At 45.0% G+C, this 13,993-nt stretch overlaps 1 protein-coding gene across 1 annotated transcript; it reads left to right on the top strand.

Moving 5' to 3' along the window:
* Positions 1–8,421: 8,421 nt before the first annotated feature.
* On the top strand, positions 8,422–13,392 carry LOC131478649 (meiosis-specific nuclear structural protein 1-like). The gene is made up of 3 exons (XM_058659158.1): positions 8,422–10,807; positions 12,036–12,132; positions 12,795–13,392. Exons 1-3 carry the CDS (start codon positions 8,422–8,424, stop codon positions 12,805–12,807), a joined length of 2,496 nt encoding a protein of 831 aa, XP_058515141.1. The 3' UTR covers positions 12,808–13,392.
* Positions 13,393–13,993: the final 601 nt, after the last annotated feature.

Genomic DNA, 13,993 nt, shown 5'->3' with positions numbered 1-13,993 from the left:
TGTCCTGTTTTTATGGTCTTGTTGAGAAAAAAATTCACATATATAATACATACAATAAGTGTGTACACATGTACACACTTATACCTGTGTATAAATACCTATGTATACATATGCAGATGTGTACATGAATACCCGTGTCTATAAACAGCTGCCACTTTGCTTATTTTATAGATATATTTATACAAGTATAGAGATAATATTCATATCTCTATTTAAACAACTTACATACGTTTAGAATTATTATATATGGCTAAAAACATTATATCTCCCATAAAAGAATAAGGCAAATATCTTGGATATCACTGAATTACTAATACTTTAACAATGTGACCATATCCCATACTGGTTAGGAGCAGAGTTTGGTGAATTATAATCTACAAGCTGTATCTTTTCCTCCATCTACTTCTATGAGTAAAGTTTTATTCAAAGACAACCATTTGCATTCACTTTGGGAATTTTCTTCTTTATAATTTATTTATATAAAGCAAACAAACTGCACATATTTGACAACATAGATTTAGGAGTACAATGGTATTTCCAATCCTACCCTCTGTCCATCCTGTGATCTTCACGCAACCTCCTCTTGCCTTATGTCATCTTTTAAAATTTTTTTGCAATATCATATTTTCAATTCACTTCTAGCACAAGACCAAACCCTAAAATCAGTGTTGTCTGCCAGATTCTCTCTCAGAAAATATTACTAGCAACTCTAGCTGGGATGTTAAGCTCCTACCCGCTCAGCAGGCTGCAATGTCACCTCCAGAAACAGGTCACAGGATCCGCTGCTTGTTTCTGCTGGCTGCTGGATAACTGTTGTGTTGACACTTCCCCAGTGTGTCTCTCCACTCTCTTCAGTGTTTCCCCCACAGGCTTCTTTGTAACTGTACCCTGGAGATGCACTCCCTCCATCTCTCCTCCACTAGCTTTCCCTGGTCAAAGTCCACAAGTATTCCCCATCCAGCCACTTTGCAATCCCAGACTTTCTCTTTCTATTTATAAATATTACATAACAAAGTAGAGTAATAGTATACAGATAATGTGGTCTGTGATGGATAATTAAATTTACTTTTTTACTCTTCAATAAAAAATTTGATGATCCATGATTAAGTACATGAACAGTACGGTGCTGGCACAATGACTCAACTGACTAATCATCGCCTTCAAGCACTATAATCCCAAATGGGCGCCATTTCATGGCCCAGTTACTCCACTTCCTAACCAGCTCTCTGCTTGTGGTCTGGGAAGTCAGAAGGATAGCCCAAAACCTTAGGACCCTGCTACCATGCGGGAGACGGAGGCTCCTGGCTCCCGATTGGCTTAGCTCTGACCTTTGCAGTCATTTGGGGAGAGAACCAGCAAATGGAGGGTCTTTCTGACTCCCCTTCTCTCTGTGAATTCGTGCCTTTCCATTTAAGAAAAAAAAATAGGAAATGGATGGGCCTGGTGCAATGACCTAATGGCTAAATCCTTCCCTTGCATGTGTTAGGATCTTATATGGAAACTAGTTCATCTGCTGACTGTTCCATTTCCCATCCAGCTTCCTGCCTGTGCCTGGGAAAACAGTAGAGAAGGCCAAAGCTTTGGAACCCTGCCATCCACGTGGGAGACCCAGAAGAAGCTCTTGGCTCCCGACTTCAGATTGATCAGCTCTGACTGTCGGGGCCACTTTGGTAGTGAACCAGTTTTGCTCTGTGTCTCCTTTCTGTAAATCTGCCTTTACAATAAAAATAACCAAATCTTGAAAAAAATGGGTACATGAATAGTATTTAAGGTTTCTGTATCAAAATATTGACTTGTGCCTTGGACAAGTCACTTCAACTTGCTAAGGCTATTTCCTCATTTTTATAAAATGGAAATAACACCTCCCTCAACTTACTAGAATTAAAACATGTAAAATGCTTATTATTGCTACAAGTTTGCAACATGATGAATGCTTACTAACACTATTTTTAAAGTAATTGTAGCAAACATCAATAAAAGCAATCACATTCCGTGTTTCTTTGGCATAGTATCATATGCTAGAGAGATTAACCTCATCAATTGTATATTTTTCCATTTTTTCCAGCATACAAAACCAAGATATAGAAACAGAAAATCAGTGCATATTGATAAAGTGAAGTGTGCCATAATTTTTCCTTAGAAAAAGCCTTAGCCTAGGAGGCTGAACTCATTCATTCAGCTAACAGAGCCAACTAGATAGAGGCAAAAGTAGTTTGAAAGAAATCTAGATCTGGACATAAATATATGATATTCCTCAAGATTTACAGACAAGCCACAGGAATTTCCCTAGTCTCATGTCACAGTTCCATTGACACTCTCCCAGCAACATCATTACACCAAAGTTGTGGTAACACACTATCCTCTACCAACTAACTGCAATGAAGGAAAAAAACCAAACACCAACAAAAAAGTGATGATAGCACCAGATATTAAAATAATAGGTTAATTTGGGTCAAAAATCAGAATTATCATATCACAATTTATTTTCTAAAGCCTGTTTTTAGAAGCTTAAAAGTATTTTTTTTTACACTTACATGCTTATTTTAGTTAATCTTTTCTGATCCAAGCACTATCAGAGGAAATGGAAAGTTTATGCAGATAAACTACTATGAGCAAACGAACAAAACTAGGAATCAGAGTGTTTGCGTATATGTAGAAAGATTCTGATTTTTGCACTGAGTTTTTTTCCATAGAATTAATACACATGAATTGAAACAACTCTAACTGCTGTTAACTGGGTGAATAAGGCCTAGTGAAGATCAGACAAGAACAGAGAATTACCTCATTTACACTCAACAGCAATCAATCACTGTGGAAGGCTGAAGACCATGGACAGAGACATCACCATTGGTACAGGCAGCCAGAGATGAATGAATGCAGAATAAGGTAGGGGTGGGAAGAAATGCAAGAATCTCTTTTTAAAGATTTATTTTTTTATTGGAAAGGAAGATATACAGAGGGAAGCAGATGCAGAGAGAAAGAGCTTTCTCCACTGGTTCAATCCCCACGTGCATGCAACTGCTGGAGCTGAGTCAATCTGAAGCCTGGAGCAATCCAAAGCCAGGAACCAGGAGCTCCTTCTGGGTCTCCCACATGGGTGGCAGCATCCCAAAGCTTTGGGCCATTCTCGACTGTTTTCCCAGGCCACCAGCACGAAGCTGAATGAGAAATGGAGCAGCCGAGATATGAACCAGCACCCATATGAAATCCCGGTAGATGCAAGGTGAGGATTTAGCTACTAGGCTATCATGTCAACCCAGAAAGGGAAGAATTTTAACAGTACAGGAAAAGATCACGTTGCAAACCAGCCACCATTATAAGTATAGTGTACAAGCGCAGTCAAAGCCAGAAATCAAAGATTTTGATATTCTTAAAATAAAAAGAAATGGCAAAGCCCAAATCCATTTTAACTTTTGTGTACATTGACTTAACCATAGAAGAATGGCTAAAGCAGGCATAAATAATGCTTGCCTCCATCTCCACTTTTCTTCTAAACATTATATCTAACATTCAATTTTAAAAAATGACAAAGTAATAATTCCTGCTTGCCAAGAGATAAAGCAATCAACAGATAGCTGAGATGTTGGAACTATAATAGAGGAACATAAAACTATTCTTTTTTACATGTTAAAGAATTTGTTACATTAGTTATAATATGCTAAGTGAGCTAGTGAAGGTAGATAACATGAACAGGTGTTCAATTCCAAAAAAGATATCGCAATTGAAATGAATAAAGGTAGAAGAATTGTTTTTAAAAACCTGAAAAAATATCTTAACTGTTAGGCAAAATGCCTAATTAAAATGTCCATGTCCTAAGTTAGAACACCTGGATTTGAGCCCTAGCTCCTGAACCCTGTTTCACACCAATACAGACACTGTGAACAGCAATGACAATCCACTTAATTGTGTTCGAGTAACCCACTTGGGAAACATGGACTGAATTTCCAGTTCCAGGTTTTAGTCCTGCCACAACCTCAGCTTCTGTGGGCATTTAGGGTAGTAAAGCAGTGAATGGGCGGTCTCTGCTCATCTGTCTCTTAAAGCTTTTTTTTTTTTTTTTAAGATTTATTATTATTGGAAAGCCGGATATACAGAGAGGAGGAGAGACAGAGAGGAAGATCTTCCATCCGATGGTTCACTCCCCAAGTGAGCTGCAACGGGCCGGTACACGCCGATCCGATGCCGGGAACCAGGAACCTCTTCTGGGTCTCCCCCATGGGTGCAGGGTCCCAATGCTTTGGGCCGTCCCCGACTGCTTTCCCAGGCCACAAGCAGGGAGCTGGATGGGAAGTGGAGCTGCCGGGATTAGAACCGGTGCCCATATGGGATCCCGGCACGTTCAAGGCGAGGAATTTAGCCGCTAGGCCATGCCGCCGGGCCCTCTCAAAGCTTTTAAAACCTTACAGAGAGTTGGGCCCGGCGGCCTGGGAAAGCAGTCGAGGATGGCCCAAAGCTTTGGGACCCTGCACCCACAGGGGAGACCTGGAGGAAGTTCCTGGCTCCTGGCTTCAGATCAGCACAGCACCGGCTTTTGCGCTCACTTGGAGAGTGAATCATCGGATGGAAGATCTTTCTGTTTCTCCTCCTCTGTATATTCTGACTTTATAATAAAAATAAAATAAATCTTTAAAAAAACTTACAGAGATGAAAGATTCCTCTAACGTGTACATCAACAAAATGAATATAACTTAGGAGAAACATCAGCAAACTTCAGGAGATAGAGCCAAGTAGCAGCTAAATAAGATGGTCCAGTGAAGATTACCTCACCTAGAATACAATTTAAATAGCTATTCACATACCAAACAAAGCTTCAAAGAAAGCAAAGACAGACAGATGAAGTATCACAGTACTTGCTATTAGCACACTAACAAGACCAAACAAAAAATGTGTTTCTGTAATACTCATCCAAAAGCTCCAAGTACCACTGTGTGGACAAACACCTCCTACTTGGTGGAAGCAAAAAAAGACAATCTGTTCTAGTCCCAAGTATACATCTGTGGCCTCAGCCAGAGTTACATCACAGCAAGCATCACCTGAGGTTGGTCACAACATCCTCAGGCTGCAAATCCAACTCAGCAGCCAGCAGTTGGCAGCCAATAGCAAAGTGGTCTTTGGCTCTATTACGTGCTGTGCTGACACTGGCAGGCTGTGAGCTCTGGATGTGATCTAGCATCACAGCTTAAGTAGCCATAAGATTACTCAAGCTATTACTCCCATAACCATAGGTAGGATAATACATAGGGAGTAACTGTCTACTTTGAAGGAAGAAAAATGAGCACCAAAACATTGGGTGGAAATCTGGGCCTGGAACTGCATGGACTCCTGTGACCCCCTGCTGGACTTCATACCACCATTACTATGACCCCCCCAAGCATACCCTGCCATAGTGGGTACCAGAGCAATCCCTCCAGGACTCTGAGCTGTCACTCCACAAATTGAACTACAGTGGAATGAAGGTCAATAACCCTGTAACTCTGAGTGCTGCCATAAGCTGCTCATGATACCCAGTTATTTCTACTGCAATTTACAGAGGTATCAACACTGCTATAGTTGTCACCATCAAATTCTGTGGGGGAAAATACAGGGCAACTATATTACAACATCTAACTAGAACTAAAGACAAAATGTCTACCAGAGCAATTCCTGAAATATATAATCAAATAAAGCCTTTTAATAAGCTCCACTCATTAAAAGTGATATAAACAACTGATTGACAAGGTATGTAAATATAAAAACATGAACAGAGGAACTATGAAAAAAAAAGAGAAACATGATGCTGCTAAAAAAAAAAACGGAGACTTTAAAAATTTATGTGATGGGCCCAGCACAATAGCATAGTGGTTAAGGTCCTTTCCTTGCACATGCCGGGATCCCATATGCATGTTGGGTACAATCCTGGCAGCCCCACTTCCCACCCAGCTCCCTGCTTGTGGCCTGGGAAAGCAGCAGAGGACAGCCCAAAGCCTTGAGACCCTGCACCCACATGGGAGACCTGGAAGAAACTCCTGGCTCCTGGCTTTAGATTGGCTCAGATCCAGCCAATTGCGGTCACTTGGGAAGTGAACCATCAGATGGAAGATCTTCCTCTCTGTCTCTCCTCCTCTCTGTATATCTGACTTTGTAATCAAATAAAAATAAATCTTAAAAAAACACATTTGTTTTTATTAGAAATTCACATATACAGAGAGGAGGAGAGACAGAGAATAGGAGAGACAGAGAGGAAGATCTTCCATCCGATGATTCACTCCCCAAGTGAGCCGCAATGGCCGATGCTGCACCGATCCGATGCCGGGAACCTGGAACCTCTTCCAAGTCTCCCACGCAGGTGCAGGGTCCCAAGGCATTGGGCCGTCCTCAACTGCTTTCCCAGGCCACAAGCAGGGAGCTGGATGGGAAGTGGAGCTACCGGGATCAGAACCGGCACCCATATGGATCCTGGTGCGTTCAAGGTGAGGACTTTAGCCACTAGGCCACGCCGCTGGGCCCAACAAATTTTTTTTTTTTTAAAAGAAAAACACTGAAAATTTTTTGTGTTGATGAAACAATATTCCCGATCACTTTAATGATGTTTCCTAAAATTGATATATGAAAATGTTTCTTGCTGTTTTTTTAGAAAACTAACTTTAGTATAATAAAACATTGTTGTAGCATACAGAATAGCAGCAGATTTCTCCAAAATTTTCTGAATTGCCTCTATTTGAACTCTTGATAAAAGTTCATCTTGAAATTAACAAAAACTCATGGGCTGTCACTTCAGAAGCATCTTCAGAAACTTGCCCTGTCACTTTCAGGCTTAGTTACCAGATAACCTGATCCATTTTTAAGTGTCTGTTTTTCATTCTTCAGAACAGTAAAGTGAATTTAGCAGAATCCATTGAACACCTTCCAGGGCCTGTCAGTTATCACTTCAACATTCAGGAGAATGTATCCATCTCAACTGTACCCATTCTTTTCTAAGTAGCTTAACTATGTTTAAGTTACCTAATTTTCCTTTCTTGGGAAGTTTTTAACACTGCTGAAGCCTGAGGTACATAGCATTTTTTTTTAATTATTTTGTTGAAAAAGCAGCTCAGATTAATAGAGAAGGAGAAAGGTCCTCCATCTGCTGGTTCACTCCTCAAGCAGCCACAACGCCCAGAGTTGACCCAATCCAAAGTCGGGAGCCAGGAGCCTCTTTCGGGTCTGCCCCATGGGTGCAGGGTCCCAAGGCTTTGGGCCGTCTTCGACTGCTTTCCCATGCCACAAGCAGGGAGCTGGGTGGGAAGTGGGGCTGCTGGGATTAGAACCGGTTCCCATATGGGATCCTGGTGGCATGCAAGGTGAGGATAAAGCCATTGAGCCACCATGCCGGCCTGGTATTTAGCATTTATAACTAGCTTTATGTAATTAAATGAACTTTACCTGATTGAAAACAGGACATATCCACACTTCACTATGACTCAAGTTACCTACGAATTGAACTACTTTTTTTTTTCTGATAAAAATACGCCTAAAAGAGCAAGACTGGGCGGTGGTGTGGGGTTCGGCAATTTGGCATACTGGTTAAGCTGCTGCCTATGATTCTAACATCCCATATGGTATCAATTCTACACTCTACTGCTCCACTTCTGATCCAGCTCTGTGCTAACAGCCTGGCAAAGCAGGGAAGGTTGGCCCCAGTGTTTGGGTCCCTACCCCAATGTAGGAGACAAAGAACCACCTCCTGGCTGCAGCTTTTGCAGCCATTTAGGGAGTGAACTAGCAGGTAGAAGACATTTTAGCAGGGTGTGTGTGTGCATGCGTAATTCTTTTCAAAGGTAGGCAATTCTGAGGCCGACCTTGTGGTACAGAGGGTAAAGCTCTTTTTGGGTCATTGGCCAGTCTGTGAGTAAAGAAGCAGATAGATCTCTTCCTCCCACTTCCTTGTCCCTACCTCCTCCTTAACTGTTTCAAATACACCTTAAAAAAAACAAGGTAGGTGATTCTACAACCTGAGGGCCTTGATCATCCATTGGACATATGGTGTGTCAATCTTCATTTTTCCAGCAAATGAGCTTTGAGGTCATTGAGAGGGGCGTGACCCTTTGGTGACGCTGTCTAGATCCGGGGCTCCCTGCGAGCCTCGCCCTCACTTGGCGGCTAGACGCTTCCCACCTTGTCTGGCGTCTGAGGCGCCCCTTTGCCCGCTGTGCTTGGGAATGGCCGCTGCCCGACCCTTCCTGTCCTGAGCCTCCTCAGACAACATTAGAGAAGTTTGTGTCTCCACAGCGGGCGCCTCTGCCTCCCCTCACCCCGATTTTGGCGGCCGTTGGCCTCCGCTCGACGGCCGTTAGCCTCTGCTCAACGGCCACCAGCTCGCTGCCGCCATCTTTGCTGCCGTCGTCCTCGCGGACGCCACCAACCCAGGCCGAGTGTCTGTCTGCTGAGGTACCAACGGGTGTCATGTCCGCCACGGGGGATCGCGAACCAACGCCAGAGGGCCAAGAAGACCTGGCAAGTCTGATCGGAGCTGGCGCCGGGGCAGTTGAAGCGGGGCTGGGCCGCGGCCCGGGTCCTGACGAGGGCCAGGCCCCCATGGCCGCCGAGGAGGCCAAGGCTTCAGAGCTCGAGGGAGGCCCCGGGGAGGAGGCAGAGGAGAGAGAGGAGGGGGCCCAGGCCGCTGCCACGGGGGGATCTGAAGAGGACCCTGACTGGGGGCCGGTGCCCCGGGAGGAAGAGGACCCCGACTTGGGGCCGGCGCCCCGGGAGGAAGAGGACCCCGACTTGGGGCCGGCGCCCCGGGAGGAAGAGGACCCCGACTTGGGGCCGGCGCCCCGGGAGGAAGAGGACCCCGACTTGGGGCTGGTGCCCCGAGAGGGGAACCAGGCCTTGGTCGTCAGGGGCGTGAATGTTGTCCTGCACGCACACCACTTCCCCATGCTGGGCTTCCGCTGGGTGTTCCTGGACATGAGCAATTCATTCCTCCACCAGGTCTATCGTAACGACCACATCCTGATCCGGGCACCCAGAGCTCGCGTGAATCTCAGGCACGATGCCCCCACGGCCCCTGCATCCCCCGAGCCTCCAGTGCTCCATGTGCCTGAGCTGCCCAGGGTCAGACTCGCATTAAGCCTGGGTTATGGCGGCCTCCTCAGCCTGCCTCCGGCCGCGCCCATTCAACAACTCGAGGGCGCGGTTGGGCCTGCTCAAGAGTCTGAGCAGGCCAAAGATGGCGTCACCACGACCTGGGAATCCACAGAGCCTGTGGAGGTGGCCATCAGCGAGGAGGCCATCAGCAAGACGGCCGTCAGTGAGGCAGTCACCAGAGAAGAGGCCATCAGCAAGGAGACCATCAGCGAGGAGACCATCAGAGAGTCAGCCATCAGCCAGGAAACCATCAGCGAGGCAGTCATCAGAGAGGCGGCCATCAGAGAAGAGGCCATCAGTGAGGGAGCCATCAGCCAGACGGCCATCAAAGAGAAGGCCATCAGCGAGGAAACCATCAGTGAGGCAGCCACCAGAGAAGCAACCATCAGCCAGGTGGCCATCAGCAAGGCAGCCATCAAAGAGAAGGCCATCAAAGAGGAGGCCATCAGTGAGGCAGCCATCAGTGAGGAGGCCATCAGAGAGGCAGCCATCAGCGAGGAGGCCATCAGAGAAGCAGCCATCAGCAAGGAGGCCATCAGTGAGGCGGCCATCAGCAAGGCGGCCACCAGAGAAGAGGCCATCAGCGAGGCAGCCATCAGCGAGGAGACCATCAGAGAGGCGGCCATCAGCGAGACAGCCATCAGCGAGACGGCCATCAGCGAGACGGCCATCAGTGAGGCAGTCACCAGAGAAGAGGCCATCAGCAAGGCAGCCATCAGCGAGGAGACCATCAGAGAGGCAGCCATCAGCAAGACAGCCATCAGCGAGACGGCCTTCAATGAGGCAGTCATCAGTGAGGCAGCCATTAAAGAGGAGGCCATCAGCAAGGCAACCATCAGCAAGGCGGCCTTTAGCGAGGCAGCCATCAAAGAAGAGGCCATCAGCCAGGTGGCCATCAGCAAGGCAGACAGCAGTGAGGCATCCAGCAGCAAGGAAGTCATCAGCAAAGCTGCAAAGGGGCTTGCCAGCAAGGCCATGGAGATGGCCTTAGAAGAGGTTACAAAAGAGTCCACCAGCAAGGCCATGGAGGCAGCCACCTGCAAGGCCGTAGAGGAGGCAGTCAACAAGTTTGCGGAGGAGGCTGCCCGCAAGGCTGTTGAGGAAGCCATAAAGGAAGTTGCCAGCAAGGCTGCCAACATGGCTGTGGAGGAGGCCATCAGCAAGTTTGCAGAGGAGGCTGCCTACAAGGCTGTAGAAGAGGCCATAAAGGAAGCTGTCAACAAGGCCATGGAGGAAGCTGCAAAGGAGGTCGTCAGTAAAGTGATGGAGGAAGCAGTCAGCACGTTTGCAGAGGAGGCTGCCTGCAAGGCCCTGGAGGAAGCCACAAAGGAAGCTGCCAACAAGGCCGTGGAGGAAGCTGCGAAGGAGGTCGTCAGCAAAGTGATGGAGGAAGCAATCAGCAAGTTCGCAGAGGAGGCTGCCTGCAAGGCCCTGGAGGAGGCCACAAAGGAAGCTGCCGCCAACAAGGCCATGGAGGAGGTCGCAAAAGAGACAGTCAGCAAGGCACTGGATGAAGTGGTCAGCAAGTTCTCAGAGGAAGCCTCCAGCAAGGCCATAGAGGAGGCCACAAAGGAAGCCACCGTGAAGGAGGCAGTCAGCAAGGTGGTGGAGCAGGCATTCAGCAAATTCACAGAGGAGGCAGCCAGCGAGGCATTGGAAGAGGTCGCAGGGAAAGCCGCAGAGGAAGCTGCAGGCCCAGAGGGTGAGAACCGGGCAGAGGCTTCAGGGGCAAGCTTTGGGGGATGGGGAGACACCCAAGGCTGGCACGGGGAAGATAGTAGGCAGCAGCTTGGGACTAAGTCAGGTTCTGGGTTGAGCCAAAGTGACCGGCCCTGCTCAACGCACACTTCCAGTAGGGAAGCAACAGGTTGTGTCACTTCCAAATTGCCCCTGAGCCGAAGCTCAATTCTAAAATGAGCTTTACAACTTTGAAGCCCATGCTGCCATCCACCAACCTGGGTTCAATAAAAGGTGTGTGACTGCTCACACAGTTAAGGAGGCCACACATGACTGTCAGTGTTCGGGAGGGAGCCTGGGAGAAATGGCAAGCTTTACTTGGTTTAATGGCTTTTTTAAAAGTCAAGACTCATGGGGCCATAATGGTGTCACAGTGAGTTAAGCCACTGAGTGCTATGGCTTGCATCCCAACTACACATACTGCTTCCCATCTAGCTTCTTGATAATATGCCAGTGAAGATAGCAAATGATGATAGGGTTCCAGGATCCCTGCCACCTATGTAGACCAGGAGGGAGTTCCTGGATTTTAGCTCCAGCTTTGCCCACACCTAGCTGTTGCAACTGCTTAGAGAATGAATGGAGAGATTGAAGGTGTCTGTCTTTCTCCCTGCCTCCCTCTCCCTCCACAATATCCGTGTGTGTGTATATGTGTCTCAGTGTAGGTGCATCTTTCCTTTTATTTTGCCCTTTCAAGCTATTCAATGTTTAATTTTTTGGTAGATTGCTTAAAAGCAATGCCCCTAAATGATTATACAGAAGCACTTGACTAAAATGAAAAATTCAAGTGTTTAGGAATGAGCTTCACCATATAATCTCTTTGGAGCAAACAACTATTTGCCCAAGTCCTGTCAAGGTATACAAAATGCAGTGAGATCTGATCATGGTGATCTCTTCCTTTCCAAAGAGCAGAAATAATCAGCAGCCAAAGTTAGAATTACTAGAAAACAGAAATAAGGCCACTGTGGAAATCATCAAACAGCACACACGAGTACCCCAGGGATGTATATCAATCAGAGCAGGATAGCGCTCAAATATTCTGTTAGATTTCAACATCTTCCTTCTCCTGAGGGTAGGGTGATGGATGATACTAGCAACTACATTAGACTATTTTTCCCATGAATGTCTGCTCCCCAAATCTGCCATTTATTTTTAACTAAAGAAGTAACTAAATATCAATATCGAAACTCTTGAAGGTGCTGCAATTGAGGAAGAAAAAGAGGAAGGAAATGAGAAGAAAAACGAAGAAGGACCTGAGAAGGATCCAAAAGATGACAAACCTGGAAAATCAAGGTATCATGTGTAGCTTTGAGTATCATTCAGTAATTTCTGGCATTTACCCATTACAACATTATTTCTTTAAAATCTACCTTAATCCAAAAAGATTCTCTAAATGTAGCTTAACATTCAGTTTAGCTAAGAATGTTAATAGAATATTCAGGTAGCTAGTGAGATGGAATGTGTTCTGAAATGTACTTTATAACCATTTGTTCTTGTGAAATCTTATATTCTAGCTGAAATAATAGTAGTAAGTGGTAACTGTATCAGACCTACTGAGTAAAACTAGTATTTGTTTTGGAAACCATTACCAGAAGCAGCAGCTAATATAGCTGGGTCATACACTAGTTGGGCTACCAATACTTCGCCACAGAAATGCAGTTTCCCATACTAAACAGGAGACAGTGCCTTTCAAAATATGACTGTTTAAAAAAGAAAAAAATAGGAATTTCAATCTGATCCATATTTAATGATTAATGCCTATTCATTATATTGTAAGGTTTTTTGTTCTTTGTTGTTGTTGTTGTTTTTACATAGAAAAGGTGAAGAAACTTATGAGTACTCTGTTAGCCAAAAGTTTTAAGTACCAGAAGAGATGGGGCCATTATTTAGATCCTAGATTTAGGAATTGGGCTAATATTGTATAACTGTTCATTTTCTCTTGTTTTATTCTGTAGTTTGGAAGAATAGAAAGAAAAGGACAGCAGCAGAAGAAACAACCCATTCTTGCTGGATTCTTCATTTTTGAAACCCAAGGAGACTTCAACCCTAATTTCATTCCAATATTCACCACCCAAAAAGTGCCTTCCAATGTTAACTCGCTTATGTCTACATTTTAAAGATACAGTTGATAGCATTTGTTCAAGTTAAAAGTCTGTTTTAAACACTTAAATTATAATATATAAGCAGATTTTCTTTAAGATAAGTAATTTGCAAATACTTGTTCACTTCTTTTTGTTTAGATCAACTTTATCTTCATTCTGAAGGACAGCTTTCTACCATTTGGCAGACTTGCTTTAAATTATTTTGTTCAGCTCAAACGATGAAAATTTCAAGTTTTAAGCAGGTTTTTGTAAAGACAGTGATAGAGAGCATCAGGACTTTAGTTAATGTTACACTGTGTACTAGTCACTAGCCATGGGCAGCTCCTGAGCACTTGAAATATGATTAGCACAGTAGGAGACCTGCTATAATGCAAAAAGTAATGCTTCATTGTGTTAAAATAACATCGTGTTAACTAAAATATAGCATTAAAATTACTTTGTTTCCTTTTGCTCTTTCTTTGTCACTAGAATATTTAATTTTCAAAATTTTATTATTGTTTACATTGTTTAGAAGCATGCATGCCATGTGGACTTCTGATTAGGGTGGGGAAGGTCATGTAAGGAGGAAAATGGGTGGGACACGTTTTAGCTTTTTTTTTATCTCCTATGTCGCCAGGGGAGGAGTTGGGGGAGAGCCACTCCTTGCTGTCAAACTACATTAGCACTCAGGAATGGGAGATGGTCATTTCATGACACTAACAAATTGTCATGTGCGGAAGAGTGTTCCAAGAGTGTTACTTGAGTGGTTTCAACAGTCTTGGGACATTGTTGATTCCATGGCTCCAGGGTTGAGAAAATCTTTCTGAGGTCTACCAGGAACATGCTGCAAAGCTTGGTCAGGGGAACTGTACAAACTGTTTTGCTTTCCAACCTCTGACATGGCAGTTGATATCCCCTGCTGGCTTAGATGAGTTGGCCGTCATGTCCTCCCCATGCAACTGAACATGCTATCCACTACACAGGCATTAGCAGCTAAGAAGCCCCAGTCCCAATATATGAACTCCAAGGTTGGAGTACACATCCTATGATTCTGTCTGGCCAAGGTCTGAGTC

This window comes from Ochotona princeps, chromosome X, assembly GCF_030435755.1.
Source record: "Ochotona princeps isolate mOchPri1 chromosome X, mOchPri1.hap1, whole genome shotgun sequence".
In the NCBI taxonomy this organism is placed as follows: Eukaryota; Metazoa; Chordata; class Mammalia; order Lagomorpha; family Ochotonidae; genus Ochotona; species Ochotona princeps.
This window is presented reverse-complemented; position numbering and strand designations above follow the sequence as displayed.

Excerpts from the sequence above, each read along its gene's own strand:
- LOC131478649 (XM_058659158.1), top strand. The coding sequence starts at position 8,422 with ATGTCCGCCACGGGGGATCGCGAACCAACGCCAGAGGGCCAAGAAGAC. Across the intron at positions 10,808-12,035 it reads GGAAGCTGCAGGCCCAGAGG|GTGCTGCAATTGAGGAAGAA; the intron begins GTGAGAACCGGG and ends AAACTCTTGAAG.